This window comes from Xiphophorus maculatus, chromosome 4 (genome assembly GCF_002775205.1).
Source record: "Xiphophorus maculatus strain JP 163 A chromosome 4, X_maculatus-5.0-male, whole genome shotgun sequence".
NCBI classification, from domain to species: Eukaryota; Metazoa; Chordata; class Actinopteri; order Cyprinodontiformes; family Poeciliidae; genus Xiphophorus; species Xiphophorus maculatus.
The window spans coordinates 9,082,801-9,098,352 of record NC_036446.1 but is presented as its reverse complement, the minus strand read 5'-3'; the positions used below and the strand labels follow the sequence as shown (position 1 = coordinate 9,098,352).

The window sequence follows — 15,552 nt, the reverse complement described above, 5'->3', positions numbered from 1 at the left end:
AACATATTTGAGCTTCAAAACATTCATTTTCTTCTTTGCTTTTTATTATATTTTCAGCACCGCATCAAACTAATGTTGATATCAGACAACAATAATATGAGAAAACACAAAATCAGTCTTCGAATGAGCTCATTTGCCAATGGCAAAAACCATCCCAACCAAGCTGTCACAAAGTGAAAAAGTAATCACCTCCTCCAAGTTGTTTAATCAAGTATTAATTTATATTAATTAAAATCTCTTCCAAGTCTTCTTGTCCCAATTTGAAGAAATTCAAGATGAGATGAGAAATGGTCATTGAGGTCTATCAATATTAGATATTGAAACATCACAATATCTCCAGTTAAATCCTGCTCTATCTCAAGCACTAGCCAGTTGTGATTATCATGGATTTGTCGAATGAAATTGTGACAAATACTCTTAAATCACTTGTTGGGCAGCAATGAACTTCTATGCTAGAGTTCCAATGCAAAAATCACTGTTGACCTAAACGTACACAAAGGCCCAAAGTGATCCCCAAGACTTTGAGAAAATACTCTATGAATTGAATTGAATATGAATTGAAAATTCAAAAACAGAATAAATCTGCAAGTAGGGCTAGAAAATAAATTATTGACATTATATATCGCAACAGACATGTGATCAATATCAATAGACAAAATGTCTGATAGAATGTTCAATTATTTCACTAATCTCTGATCCAAAACCGTACAGCATTCTGGGGAATGTAGGCACAGAATAGATTAGCCTCTCAACCTCTCACAGCCAACTAGGCAAGGTGAAAGGCATCAACTAACTCACTCACTCTTTGGTTACCTAGCAACTCACTTACTTGTTGGTTACCTAGCAACACCCTGTTCAGTAACTTGCACAGCAGCAGTTTAAGGTTTAGCCACTGTGTCTCATAACTGCTTAAAAATAAGCAGCAATGTGGAAAACTGCGGATAAAACAGTAAATGTCTTACCACCAGTTTGGCAGTATTTCACATACTTAAAACAAAAAAAAAACCACTAATCAATAATTATTGATATCGGCTGATAGAAATAAACCGCTTATATCGTTCAGCCATATCATCCAGCCCTCTTTGCAAGAAGCCAAATACTGTGTAAAATGTGTTTATCAGCTGACCTTTATTAAAGGAAAATATGGTGCGTGATGTCAGGACGTGTTTCCTCTGGGACTGTGGTGCCGTGTGCGTTATTGGGTTCATGATGAAACCAGCTCGTTCATGTGTGGTGGGCCACTGTGATCACCGCAGGGGGGAAAAGGTCGTCAGTAACAAGCGAGCCTGACAGCTTAATTACCAAGGCAGCTAAAGATTTATTGGTTTATCAATCAGAGCCGAGGGCAATGCCTTTCCCCTCAGGAGACGGAGGCCATTACCATGAACCCGCTGGCCCATGTGACCCAGACTCTTCTTGTGCTGGCCCAGTCATGCTGAGGTCATCCTAAGCCTCCTGCTCCTACTCGAGTGTGAGTCCAAGCTTGAACTGCAAATATTCTCAAAGTCTTAAAAGTGCACGCCAGCAGGAGTACAAACAAGATGTAAGCAATGCAAACATGTACGTACAAACCAGCACAGAAATGCTGCACAAACAGAAAAAACACGCACAGCATAGACCACAAAGGCCAGCATGTGGGCGAGGAACCTTTTATCTTTGGAGACAAAGGCCCACCAGAAGCAGAGACAAGACCAGAGAGTGAGAGAGAAAGAGAGCAAAGCTGCAGGCATAATACCGCATGTCTGACTTAACCAAAAGGTATTTTCAGTACAGCATCCAGAATTTCCAACCATCTGGACACAATTATCTTTTTTCTAAATTAAGATTTAGCTCATTTGCAGTCCTGCCAATGACTTGTGACACTGACACAAAGAGGGCGAGTGTGAGGGTGATCTATTGGTTGGCAATGTGTTGCTATGTGATGAGCACGAAGAGAGAAAGGACCACCGATCATCCAGCCGGCCAGGCAGGCAGGCAGACTGGCAGGCAGGCAGCCAGGTGGCCAGGCAGGCAGCTCCAATAAACACTCATAGCCTTAGCTGAGAGAGTCGCCTGTAGTCATGGAGAAAGCTGCTTGATAAAATGCTGCCCCCATGTGGTGGCATCTGGGAATGACATGTGTTTCACACAGAGTCTGTACCTGAAAGAGCCTCCTCCGGGGTCGTTGAGCTTGTTTTTCTGATTCCCAGAGATCTGAACAGGCAGGCCCATGGGACTTTTGCCTGCTTGTATGATGGCTCCCTTCCCTATCATTCCTGTTCAGGAGAGGGGACACACAAAAACAAAGAAGGAAGAAAAGCTAAATACAAAAGAAAAGTAATATTATCACTGAAGTGTCCCCTTCTATTTGCATCAGATATCCTCCTGTCTAAGGACTACCTTTAGCTGTCTCTGTCTTCCTCACAGGGGGGGTGAAGAGAAGGTGGGGGGCTTAGATGAACCAACCCAGGTTGGCGTCGCTCTGTCAATATCACTGTGCTTCAGCGGCTCTCCTTACACTCCTAAAACGCATCCTGCTCCGAGACACGTTTTTCCGGAGAGGCACAAGGACTGCCAGAGTGAATTTAAACTTGATTTTAACAGGCATGTTCCTAGCCAAGAGGCGCAGAGAAGTATTTTTAGATCTATCCCCGCATTCCAATTTACGGGCATAAAACAACCTACAGATCTTTCACTGCAGGCGATCTTCGGAAGAGGGGTAGATCAAATTTGTATGCACCTCCGATCGTACACAGACACATGCTCAAGCGAAAACAGGTACACACACTCATTCGCACACACGCACCACTTGAGAGCACGCGGCTCTCTTAGGGGAGCGTTCCACTCAGTTGGCGTTGGGGGCGATATTTGCGGGCTTCTGTGGGAAGAGTGTTTGTGAATCAGTGTGAGTAAGCAGCAGCACAAATGTTTGAGGAGGCTCTACAACGGGGCAGGAAAAAGCACCTGTTCTCTCTGCGGCTCCTGTCTGTTTACACATCTTCCAGCCTACCGAGGGAACATTTACAGTTTCACTAATGGCAGCCTTAAGTTCAATCTATTTTTCTGTATCTCTAACTAAAAATGTGTCACCTCCCATCGCAAAGTTTCTTTTGTTATTATTTTTCTGAGACACATGAACGCTTCAGTGATGTCCAATAAGGTTGGAGATGCCCTGAAAGCATCTTACCTTGCGGTCTAATGGACTGTGTGATCACCATGGGCATCCGGACCGGACCACTGACAGTCCCTCCTGTCTTCACGCCCTAAGGAGAAAAACTTTATTAAAGAATTTTGAAAGAGAGATAAAAATCAGAAAGAGGAAAAGAAGGAAAATTTACAAACGTTTATTACGGCACAACTTTTTAACCACTCCTTCATTCTATAAATGATTATCCCTTTCAAGAGAAAATCAGCTTTTACCCTTTGCAAGAGAATAGGAATGAGAAACTGACCGACAGCTGCTTGTGTTTTATCTACTTAAATTTATCTGCAGGAACTGTCTTCGAATTAAAACAAAAGTGGTGTCAAGCATTTGTGCAGCACTTTTTTTTTTGTTTGTGCTTCTAAAATTTTAAAATATGGTGTCAATCAAATGTGCTGCATTTGAAGCAAAAATTTTTGTTTGTTATATATAACTAAAAAAACTTATATAAATTAATTGTGCCATGTTTGTGCAGGTAACATTTTGTAGCACAGGTGATTGACACCAAATGTGTTTGACTTTATTAATGTGGAGGGCTAGCTGACCTTAGATGACCTCTGGAAACACTTATTAAAACTTATTAAAACAAAACAAAAATGTTTGCAGCACAAATTTTGCTTCATTTGAAGAAGTTGGATCATTTAGCCACATGTGGAGGTTCACACTACCAGTTAGTCTAGTTCAGATTGAAATGAATTACAAAATCATCTACACTCCTTGTAATGGACTTTTTTTCACAAATAAAGATCTAAAAAGTGTGGCCTGCACTTATTTCAGCCCCTATATTGTGCAGTATTTGTTTTCCTCCTCAAATAGGTTTTGCATCTTGGCCACAGTTTTCAACATTGGTTTCATCTGGTCAGATCACCTTCTTCCACGTTTGTCTGTTTCCAATGAAAATGACTACAAACAAGACTTCTCATGACTTTCTTCTCATCATGATATCACATGCAAATGGTTTACATAATGTACACCTGTCAGCTGATTCTCCACTCTTTCCTGTGAATCTGTGAACAGCATGTCATTTCGGTTGAACAGTAATATTTTAGGTAGGTGAGCAGTAGGGCTTTTAGATAATGGACTGAAGACCGCTGCCTGTATTTAAAGTGTGTGATGTTGTTTTATCTCCTAGCCCTGCCATAAAACTTATTCACAACTTTATCCCTGACCTGCCTGCTGTGTTCCTCTATGATGCTGTTTGTTCACAAATGTTCTCTAACAAAGCTCTGAGGACTTTACAGAGCAACTGTTTACACAACTATTAAATTACACAAATGTGACTAATGAACTGGAGTGTCAGAGTAAAGAGAGCAGATGATATGTATGCCACAAATGTAATATTTTCATTTGTTTAAGAATGAAAACTATTCATTATTACATTAGACTTCAGGATTTTGGATGGCTTTGGGTTTGTCTGTCACATAATAATCCTATTAAACACATTGTGGTATATGGTTCTAATGTGGCAAAATGTTCATGCGTATCAATAATTTCGCAAGGTGCTCTGTGAGTGACCTATATTTGCTGGTATTTCCAGATAAAAAGGCAAAATGAAGTCAAGACCTCAGTGAAATAGTACTTTAGACAAAGAGGGGGAAAAAGAAGATGGAGCAGATAGAGTGGGGGGGGAGGGTGAAGGGTGCTTGATGCTGGGCTATTAGAGTCACTTCCTTCCTTGGTAGCAGCCACCGGCCGACCCTCTGGCTCAGCCATCCATTCCTACCATTTTGCTTCTTGCTGCATATTTTTTAGCCTTGTTTTCCATTCCCTGACACATGCTATATTACTGTTCAAGCTACTGAAAAAAGACAGAGGCTATTTTTCCCAGAGATCCACTGCAGGGGTCTGCAGGAGTGGGAGGGAAGGGTAAAAATACATTCATAATAGGCAGAGATAGCTAGTACCTCTGGCTAGTTGGCGACACAGTTAATACAGAATAAAAAAAAATAAAAGCTAGAAAAGGTAGGAAGTTTAAAAATCACAAAGAGAGGGGTTAACAGCAAACTACAGTACCAAGTTTGCATTTAAATTATGTTTAGCCAAATGTTGAGCTTGGATTTCTGAATATAATGACTAATGTATAAAACACAATTGTTTTTGTTAGTGCAATCATTTTAAATTAAAGTTCAATAAATATAAGTTTCATTTTGGATTTCAGAGGTGATCACTGCTACAAAGTTGGACAGTACTTTTACACACAGTTATTCTAAAAGATAAATATGTACTCTCAATTATAACTGGGCAATGATTTACAATATTTATAATCAAAATTCTAATTAAAATCTCAAGCTCTCCATGAAACATAATCTTTATTTGGTAAAGATTATGTTTTAACTTTATAATTTAAGAATACAGATTTTTTTTTCAGATTTTTTCCTCTAGACTTATGACGCAAGCATGTTTGTTGAAAAACCCTGTCAAACATAAGCACATGCAGTATATCATCCCAGTTGGGGATGATACTGTTATGCACAGTACTGTTATGCACAGTTCAAAAGTTAATAAAATTCTATCTTTGTTCACAAAATTATGATTTGGTACCACAAATGGAACGCCACACTAACGCATATCAGGTGTCTAACCCACAGGTCCTGCTTAAGGCAGATGATAAGTGAAAACTGCTGTTTTCATTTTGCTCTAAGAGCAGAACCTCGACTAAACCAATTCTTTGATGCTGGGATGACTACTCACATGATCCCAAAGCACACAATCAATCCCCTTTTTATTAAAATTTATCAAATTAAAAGGATATTCATCAGATAGAATAAAAATTTATATCTAAAAACATTTTATACATTTACTTGAATACCCTTTTTAAAGTATTCAAAACACCCAGACTTTGATTAATTTTGTCACAGTAAAAACAACATTTTCAGTGTTTTTTCTTAGGTTTTATATGTTTTGTTGGGATTTTATTTGTCTAGAGACTGAAGTTTTTGCCCATTTTTCTTTGAAAAAAGATCAAGCATAGTCAGATTGTCCCTGCTGCAGAAATGCATCCCCACAGCATGATTCTGCCACCACCATCTTTCATAGAAGCCAAGAAATGTTTAGGATGATGCACAAGTAATAGTATAGTCAGTAGATTCTCACACGTGAGATACGGCTCTCTTCAGCGCCACCAGAGTATCAGAGTATCTTTTTGTACTTTTTTTCTAAAAAGATGATCTCCCTTGTCCAGGCTTTCAGTTTTTAGAATCTGAATATTTTACTAAAGGGTTAGAAGGGTTTGCAAATAAAGACTTATGACACACGGAGATTGTTTTTTAAAACAAATTTGAAGACCTATTCTTTTTCATTTCACTTTACAAATATACAGTGCTGTGCGTTGGTCTATTTATTATATAGCACAATAAAATACCCTTAAGTTAGTGGTTATAATTTGACAAAATGTATAAAGGTTTAATTCTTCTTTGGCAAGCCATTGTAAGCTGTTTGGTATTAAAAGTATCTAAATCTGGCTGAATAATAAAGACCAATTTTATTTAGAAGCAAAGATGTGTACATTGTACAACAAAAATATGGAAAATATTCTGTATTCATGTGACATTTAGGGATTAAAATGAATGGATGTTTTTTATAAATCCACATTTATCTCAATATTTAGAAAAATAATCATGATCCCCATTTTGATTAGGATTGTGCAGCCCTAAGATGATCAGTGAAGTTAAGAATTTCCCAGTTTTGTTTTAGACAGCAAACCTGTCAGACTACAGTATTCTGTAGAAAAATCTGAGGCCATCTATCCAACTGCTGAAATTTGCAATCATTGCAACTGAATGCAATCATTGCAAAATATCTGCAACATTACGGCTGAAAAAAAAAAACACAGTAATGCGAAAGTCAAATTAAAGTCCAGACCTCTAACAAAATTATTTGTTGTGGTAAAATATTTTCCTTTATAAACAGCTACCAACTACAAACAAGTCTCAGTTGGATGAAGAATTGTGCAAAAGTGTGGATCAAAAATCCCCCTGACTGAAGTGAGAGTGTGCTGATGTGATATGGTTCTGTAGGCTGTTGGAGAATAAACTTATCCTGTTCTCTACACATCTCTTCTACAATGTGGGTTCATTTGAGAGTAGTGACCAGTAATTATACATCCCGCTATTCATCTAGTGCAGAATATTTATTAATTAAATATTGCCAGAGTACAACCATTTCCCTCAAACAAACATAGATGCACGAGTGCAAGCTTTTATTTCTTGCAGATTTTTCAAATTATAACATCTATTACCTTCTGGTGTTTGTAGGAATACAGCACAAATTACATTTGCTCCTAAATTTAGTTGCACATTTGTTAGGAAAAAATAGAAGGACAGCACATATCACACTGAAAATCTGTAAATTTGAAACCTCTTTGTTCAAGGATTACTTTTAGGACCCTTTCACGTGTTTATAAAGCTGTTCATAAGATGGTGAAAATCTATCTTATTTAGCAGAACTGTTCTAATATTATGAATCCTCCAGAATGCTCAGTCCTTCCAAAACCAGGCTTTAACAAGGCCTCAGTCATCATTATGGTCCACACTCAGAAATTTACTATGTAAGGACCAGCCTAAAGTGTGAACATTTTAAAAGAGAATTAAATGCATTTTTTTTTTCATTCCTACCTGCATAATGAATTAATCTCCTCAAATCTTAACTTCATATAATGTATCTTTTCAAGTGTGATTTTACCCCGAGTATTATAATAATTTTAGCATTTTAAAAATTTTTTCTATAATTCAAATTACCAATAAATTTGCTCGGACCATCTGCAAAACTGTAAATGTGTTTATGTATTGTTAAGTAATTTGTACTATAAACATCTTTATTTGCAAACTATATATAATTTTTGCAAGTTTCCACATACAGTAAATGTAACAAGAAAGTAAAATGTTATTAATATTGCACCTTTCAAGATATAAAAATCACAGTGTTTCACAGCAATGAATAAAAAAACAAGAGAATTTAATAAAAAGCAGATTTTAATAATAATGCTTTAACTGGCTTTTAAAAGCGGCCACAGAGTCCACCGACCTCTGAGATAACCTGGTGCCTGTCCATAAAGAGCTCTCCAAGTCAGTAAAAGAGTCTTTAATTGTACTATAAAATAAACCATAAGCCAATGTAGCAGCACCAAGATTGGACCCGCATGTGAAAACTTGGGAGGATTTTGTCAGAACCCTGGCAGCAGGTTTTTGAAGAATTTACAATCATCTAGGGAGGTTTTACTAAGGCATGTCTATGGTGGTTTGCAATAATCTAATTGAAATTAAACAAAAGCATGAATTATTTTCAGCTCAGGAAATGACACAATGGAGCTTAGTCTGGCAATACTTTTCCGATAATAAAAACAGAAATGAGACTTGACGCGTGCATCCAAAGGAAAAGTATATTCAAAGGTTATACAAAGCTTTCCAACAGTGGCTTTGCCCAAAAACCAAGAGATCCAAGTGTTTCCTTTGTCCAAGACATGCATTTTCCTGCTTCAAAAAGATAATTATTTCAGTTCTGTCTTCTGTTAATTGAAGAAAACGGTCTGCCATCCACTGTTAAATAGAATCTAGGCACTTTAGAAAACTGAAGTTTAGACACTTCATTTGGGTGAAATAAGGTTCACAACTGAATATCATCTGCATAGCTGTGATACGAAATGTATTTTAAGGTTGACAAAATGTTCCCAAGTGTCATTTGTTCTCAATCTTTGCCTTTCAATGGTTACGAATGAGAAAAATTGAGTTAAAGTAAGGAGGAAGATAAGGGAAAATACAGAGAAGAAAGCAATCAGGTCAAAGGTGAAACAGAAGATGAGAGTGAGAGTTGAGAGAACCCTGTAGTTTGCCCAAACCTTCCACTTGAACCAGGCTAATCTGAGTTTGACCTTACTTGAACTGTGTGAAAACATCTGCCCTACCGCAGAAGACCGCATATCTTCAGCTTAAACAATCTCATAAACAATCTGTAATGCATTACAGTTGTTTGGTGAGGCTACTGGTTTCTAGATGTGTGCTCTGCTGTTCATCTACTCTTATTATCTCAACACCTAGAGATAGAGTATACAGTGTGGACACATTACTGAGAGAAAGAGAGTCCAAGTTAATCATTTTGACTATCTTTGACTAAAAAGAAAAGGAGAACAAGTAGATAAGTTCTTCAACAGGAAACTAACATGTCTATGGTTTATTCAGGCTGCAAAACAGTGAGACAGAAAGACTCTGTGACTTCTTATCTAGGAAGGGGGGAATGGAGGACAGTAAAGTAGCTTTTTATTATTTTGTGCTTTCAACCTCTATCACGGGACATGATGAATATGGTAATGTTGGCAGCGCTCTGAAAATCTTGAAGTTTGGGTACAGATCTAAATTTTCTACATTATGCACAAAGGGACAGCTGTTTTTGTAATGCTAGTTCTGCCTTTTTAAAATAGTAAAACCGCATTTTAGGGGAACTGTTCTCTTTCACATCATAAACATTCCTAATACAATAAACCTCACAGCAGAAAAGCCAACATTGACATCAGCGGGTCAAAAATAAGCCACAGAGTTCTGATTGGTGAACTTTTGATAAAAGTTAGAGTATTATTACCACAAAGAGGAGTATGAGTTCCTCTCCAATTCTTTGTGTTAGCATCCAACTTTTTCTGCCAATTTTTTTTACAACACTTTTGACGATCTACAGCAAAGGGTTTGGTGGTTCTGTGATCACACACAAATATCTGGGAAATTTCAAGAGTGCTGATCCCTCTGAAAGACTTAACAATTCTTTATTTTTTTTGAGTGAGTTAAATCTGTTTTGGTCCCATTAGCCTTGAGGAATAGAGGCTGCCTAATAATTATGTACACCTTGATAAAAGGGTGTTGATGTCCTTAGGCCACACCTTCCTTCATTACACAAATACACATCACCTGATTAGCTTAAACCCAATAAGCATCCATGTTTATTCAGCGCGGATAGTATGCATAAAAATGATAATATGATCAAATTCCTCTCTTGTCTAATAATTGTGCACACAGTATAAATGTCATATGCAAACACTAAATATTAAACTTTGGAACAGCCAGATTTGGGCCTTCAAACTACAACCTAATTCTGTTCAATCTGGAAACATTCTCACTGATTGTTGGAGACAGGTGGAGTAGTGATTTGGCTGACCTTCACCACTGCTTCTTGTCACATGGCTGACAAGAAGCAGTCTTTCTGTGTTATTAAATATATTAAAAAGTTTGACTCTTAAAGGAGATCCTGTAGTTGCAGAAGGAGACCACCAAACAGTGATACCCATTTGATATCTGCGTGATTTGAATTTTACAAAGATTTCAAGCTTTGAGAGCAGCAAAAAAGAATGAAACCCATTATTAAGGTTTCTGTTTTCCAGCTATCTATTATGTCATGTTTAAATTCAGTGAAATGCAATGAAACTTTATTTAAACTCTATTAAGTTCTGATACGTGTTTGTAATCATAGTCCTGTTGGATCATCCAAGTTTTAATCATCCAACTGTTGATTTGGAAAGAAGCTCAAGTATTTAGAGGTTTAGTCTTTGGTTTATATTTTATCCACTTCGTGCAATGCATCAGTACCATTACGACACTTAGAATGATGCTACCATCATCATGCTTGGAAGCTGGTGACATGTTTTTTCCACTGAAACTTTCATCTTGACACCTCCAAACATATTTCTTGTCATGGGATCAAATGACTCAACTTTTGTCTCAAATCATACTTATGTCTCATTTTCTCCAGAAGGCATTTTGACTTCCTCAAGATCAAGTAACCAACTTTCTTTCCTCCGAGGGCAGAAGTTTGGGTCAGAATATTGAAACTTGGACAGAACTGGGTGTTCCAGCCAGACAATGATGCAAAAACACAAGAAAAGAGATTTTTGAATTATATTAGCATTGTGGAATGACCCTAACCTCAGCATGAATAAAAATGTAGCGACTGTGCTTAAAACCCAGGATTTGTGCCAGGAAACCCATAAATTTAAATTAACTTTACCACTTCTGATAAGAAGAGTGGTCAAATATCTAGCTAGAATGATGCTAGAATAGAAAGCATTTGGTTTTTCTGCAATTTATTGAGGTCCATTTATCAAAGGTGGGGTACTTTCAGAGATCTGAGTGCATTCATATCTATTCTTTCCCAATCACTGAAGTTTTGAGGGGAATTGCGTCATTACTAGACTCACTCTTAGATGTGATGCATTAAATCACAGAATTCTACATTCTCCAGCAAAACAATACAGCTTGATATAAAAACCCATCAACCAATAACTAATGATATAACAGTGATCCAAAGGATTTCCTCATACCCGCTTAATGAATTCAGGATGTCAAGAAAACAACACTGTAAGCGTTTTCTTCTCATGAGTCATTGAGGGCTTCAGTTCAATTTAAATTGGACCCGTGCTCGTAAACATGGCTGTCGTGTTTGTGTCTGCACCGGAGCACAGTTGTGCTCTGTACGTACCATGGCAGCTGCATGTCCGATGGTCCCAGCGGGCAGCACGCTGGCACCCGCAGTGGTGCTGACGCTGTTAGGGTGCCGTATGCGGACAGCTGGCCCAGCTACCATGGCAGGAGGGGTGCCGCCGGCTGCTGGTTTGACTCCCTGCTGCAGGGGCTGGGTCAGGGACTGCTGACTATTCAGCAAAGACAGCCTCAGGGCCGGGAGGCTCTTCTGTTGACGCACACAGGGAGGTCATGAAGATTGCAGTCACGCAGAAACACAAAGCAGCTTATACAGCTGTAAAAACAAGTTCACCAGCTGGGTATACTGGTTGTTTTATTGTTATTTATTAAACTATGACTAAAAGTGCTGCATGCGTATCAAACATACCATACACATCTGATATTTACTTGTGATAATAATTCAAAACTAAGTGCACTCTTCCTTCTACTTCATAATTGTGAGCTACTTGTTGTTGGTCTGTTACAGAAACTCCAAATAAAATAAACTTTGTGGTCGTAATGTGAGAAAATGTAAAAAAGTTCAAAGAAATGTCTGCTGCAGCTATTAATACCAGAATAAATCTATTTAGCCTTTTAATTTTAATTGATAGATTAAAAAAATATCCCAAAAACAAAAACCCCACCTTGAGAAAAGGCACCAGGTAAGGCTGTGGAGACGACTTGAGCTCAGACTGCAGCCTGCTGGTGAACTCTTCCGGTTCAATCTTGGCATCCTGTCGGGTAGAAAGGAGAGAAACAAGAACCAGGCAGATTAACACTGTGATTTAAGCATAATATGTTGAAACCCAAACACTTGCAAAGACAATAAGCCTTTCAAATCCCCATCCTAAAACCTTAAAGTATATTCTAAAGCAAAGGTTGAAAATTTATGAGCTCAAAAAGTAGATTTTGGAAAAAGTTTCATGCTGCCATCTACAGGTTGGAAATATTCAATACAAAACACACAAAAGGTCAAAGTTGACTAGTTCAATTAAGCTATTTACCACCTGAAGTTATTCAGATGTTCAAGAAATACCATTTTATTAATATCTGCCATATTAAAAATAGCTGTAATACACTTCATGTAATAATGAAGAAAATACAGTTTGTTTGGTTTCTCACACCCACCAGCAGATCCTGAACCAGAGCTTTGACGTTCTTGGAAGTCTCAGGAGATGGAGAGTTGTGAGACGCCAGCTTGATAAGTGTAGCCAGGAAATTCTTACACTTCTTCACATTTTCTTGCATCTCCTGTGAAACATAGTGAATATTTTTTACCATGTTAAAAAAAAAGGGAAAATAAATTAAATTAGAAAATAAAGATCAAGCTATTCTATCTATCTTTACATAGAATAGATATTTCTATCTAAGCTCATAGAATGTTTTGAATGTTTCCAATCATGTTACTGGTCACATGGATATTTATGCACTAGTGCGGATCTTTTTGAATTAAAAGTAATTTTCCCTGAGTTCATGTGTCTATGTAGATCTATGCGTTCCTGATTGCTTAGAGGGACAACTGCAACTAATGATTATTTTAGTAATTGAATAATCTATTGATTATTCTGACAATCTGTCAGCTAAAAAAAAGGCACATTCTGAAGATTTTTCATGTTTTTCCTGTTTTTGTGACACATTATGAATACATCAATTCTTTTCGTAAATAAGAAAATCAAAATCAACATTTTATAATGCAATAACAATAACAATGTCATTTCTTCGTGTATGCTTGATCATTAGTAGCAAAGGATGCATCTGCAGATAAAAAAAAGTCAATACAGTGTAGGGTTGAATTGTTGATTTTTTTTTTTTTATTATCGATTAACAATTGGATAGCAAAAGGTCCTTAATAGGAGACTTTGCTTTACAGAATTTGAACTGGTGAAGCTAAGACTACGGCTCTTGAGAAGTTTTAACTAGAATCCATTTACAGACAAATCTTGGGGTTTTTTTTATCTTAAATACAAAATATCTTTGGTATGGTTTTGGCTTAATTATTCCACTGAGAATATTGCTCTTTCAGCAATTGGCCTTTTTTTAAATGCTCCAGTTAAAGATTAATCAATTACTAAATTAGTTGACTATTGTTTCAATAACCATTTCATCACTATTAATCCGCTTAATCGTTTCAGCCTTACAAACAAGCAAGAGTTCATGTTGGCTGCATGTCCTTGGGTATGCACTAGTGTGAACGCATGGGTGCAAATGTTTGTGGGCATGTGTGAGACTCCTTGTCCATGCCAGGAACCAGCCAGGAACAACGCTGGCCTCCTGGGAAACGGCGGAGAACAGACCTGGGACACGACCGGAGCTCCGGGGGCCGCTGCGACGCTCGTCTGCGTCTGTGCCGCTGGCTGGGAGGTAGGCTGGGCCTGGGCCTGGGGGGTCATGACCATGGGCGTCTGCTGCGGAGCCGTCACTACCACGGTCGGCGCCACAGGGCCCTTCTGGAAGAGCAAGGAATAGACAGAGAGACAAACAGGACGTGACGCTTTGCTTGCAGCAAGGCCACAGAGAACAGGAGGCAGGCGCCAAGGCGCTCCTGTCACATCTGGTCTCCTGACTTCAGCGGACATCTTTTAACAGAAAAGGAGGAGGAGAGAGGAGGCAGTGACAAGCAAGAAGCTTGGAAACAGAGTTATCTATTAAACCTATGCCTGATGCTCACTCATGGCTGGCACCACCTTACCGGCACAACACTACAGCCTCTGCTGTAGTGTTGTTTTTTTTTAAATTTAATAATAAATGCATGAATGATTGACAAGAAAAAGCAGATATTGAAGCGTACTCAGCACTGCATCAAGAAGCTCTGAAGGAAACGACACAAAAACCTCTGAAGAAGACATGAGCGCACTGTCCCTCTTCACAAAATGCAAACAAAAATAGAATGGCATCAGATTTTTGTGGTTGTAAGATTTCTCTTTTGTCTTGAGTAAAAGAACACATCCTAGCAATCCCGCTAGAACTGCGCCAGGTCTAAATTTTAGGTTTGTGCTTCACACCTCCCCGAACAAACCAGACTTTCTAGGCAAATTAACTAGAGCTCAAATAAAGCAGACTAACCAGAGCCTAAAACAGTCTAGAAGGGTCTCTCAGCAACCAAAAGCCAACACTTCTATATCATCTGATAGCAGTTAAATAACCCAGAAAATAATTTATTGGTAAGATATTTAGAAAGCATAATAAATAAATTATGATTTTCCTTAGAGAGAGAAAAAAACCTCCAAGAAGTAATTCATGCAACACATCCTCTCAAAACCTCTAAAACAATGCCACATCCTAACATTGTTTCTTGACACGAGCTATCAGGACGGCTGCAGGAATAAAACATGAATTCATCATTCGAGGAGTGTTAGCTCACAGGGCGGAGTGCAGGACAAGAGGAGGAGGAGGAAGAAGAGGAAGAGGTCTGGAGGGCAGGGCTGGAAGGTGTGGGAGAGGGAGACGGTGCCATCTTGGCAGGGGTCAAAGGGCATGGCCTTGTGGTCTGAGAAGTTGCAGGAGACTGCTGGAAAGAAAAAGAGCAACAGGATAAGAAAAAGCCGGAGCATGCCTCGCAGACACGTAGAGAAAGGTCACATGGAGGAGAGAAGATGGTGTAAGCATGATGGCAGCAGTAAAGACTGACACAAAGCCAAGTTGCAGAGAATCAGGATGTCATGCAGGCACTGGCTGTTCCCATCATGTTATGTATGTAAATGGAAGGAAATTGTGGAACAAAGCATGTTGTGCTGGAAAGCTGGAATAATCTTAAAAGCAGGGTGAAGTAATCTGTTTCCTCCATCAAAGCTCAAATAAAAAAATGTCTCTATTAGATGATGGGACCCCAGTCTGAAAAGCAATTCACTATTCTAGCAGTTTGACAGCTTGCATCACAGGAAGACGGTTCAAATCTTCTGATCTTTCCGTTTTAAGTCGGGGAATCTAAATTTCTTT

At 38.4% G+C, this 15,552-nt stretch overlaps 1 protein-coding gene across 5 annotated transcripts in view; it reads right to left on the bottom strand.

Annotated features, from left to right (window-relative positions):
• Window positions 1-15,552, bottom strand: part of LOC102224043 (transcription initiation factor TFIID subunit 4-like) — a 101,849-nt gene that overhangs the window by 75,017 nt on the left and 11,280 nt on the right. For 3 of the 5 annotated variants that reach the window (XM_014472916.2, XM_023332979.1, XM_023332980.1), the window contains exons 3-9: window positions 14,978-15,124; window positions 13,911-14,063; window positions 12,745-12,867; window positions 12,261-12,350; window positions 11,636-11,845; window positions 3,167-3,242; window positions 2,141-2,255 (exon numbers count right to left, since the gene is read on the bottom strand). In XM_014472916.2, the coding sequence (XP_014328402.1) occupies window positions 2,141-2,255; window positions 3,167-3,242; window positions 11,636-11,845; window positions 12,261-12,350; window positions 12,745-12,867; window positions 13,911-14,063; window positions 14,978-15,124 (914 nt within the window). The remainder of the gene's footprint in view (window positions 1-2,140; window positions 2,256-3,166; window positions 3,243-11,635; window positions 11,846-12,260; window positions 12,351-12,744; window positions 12,868-13,910; window positions 14,064-14,977; window positions 15,125-15,552) is intronic. The other 2 variants (XM_023332978.1, XM_023332981.1) reach the window with 2 other exon arrangements.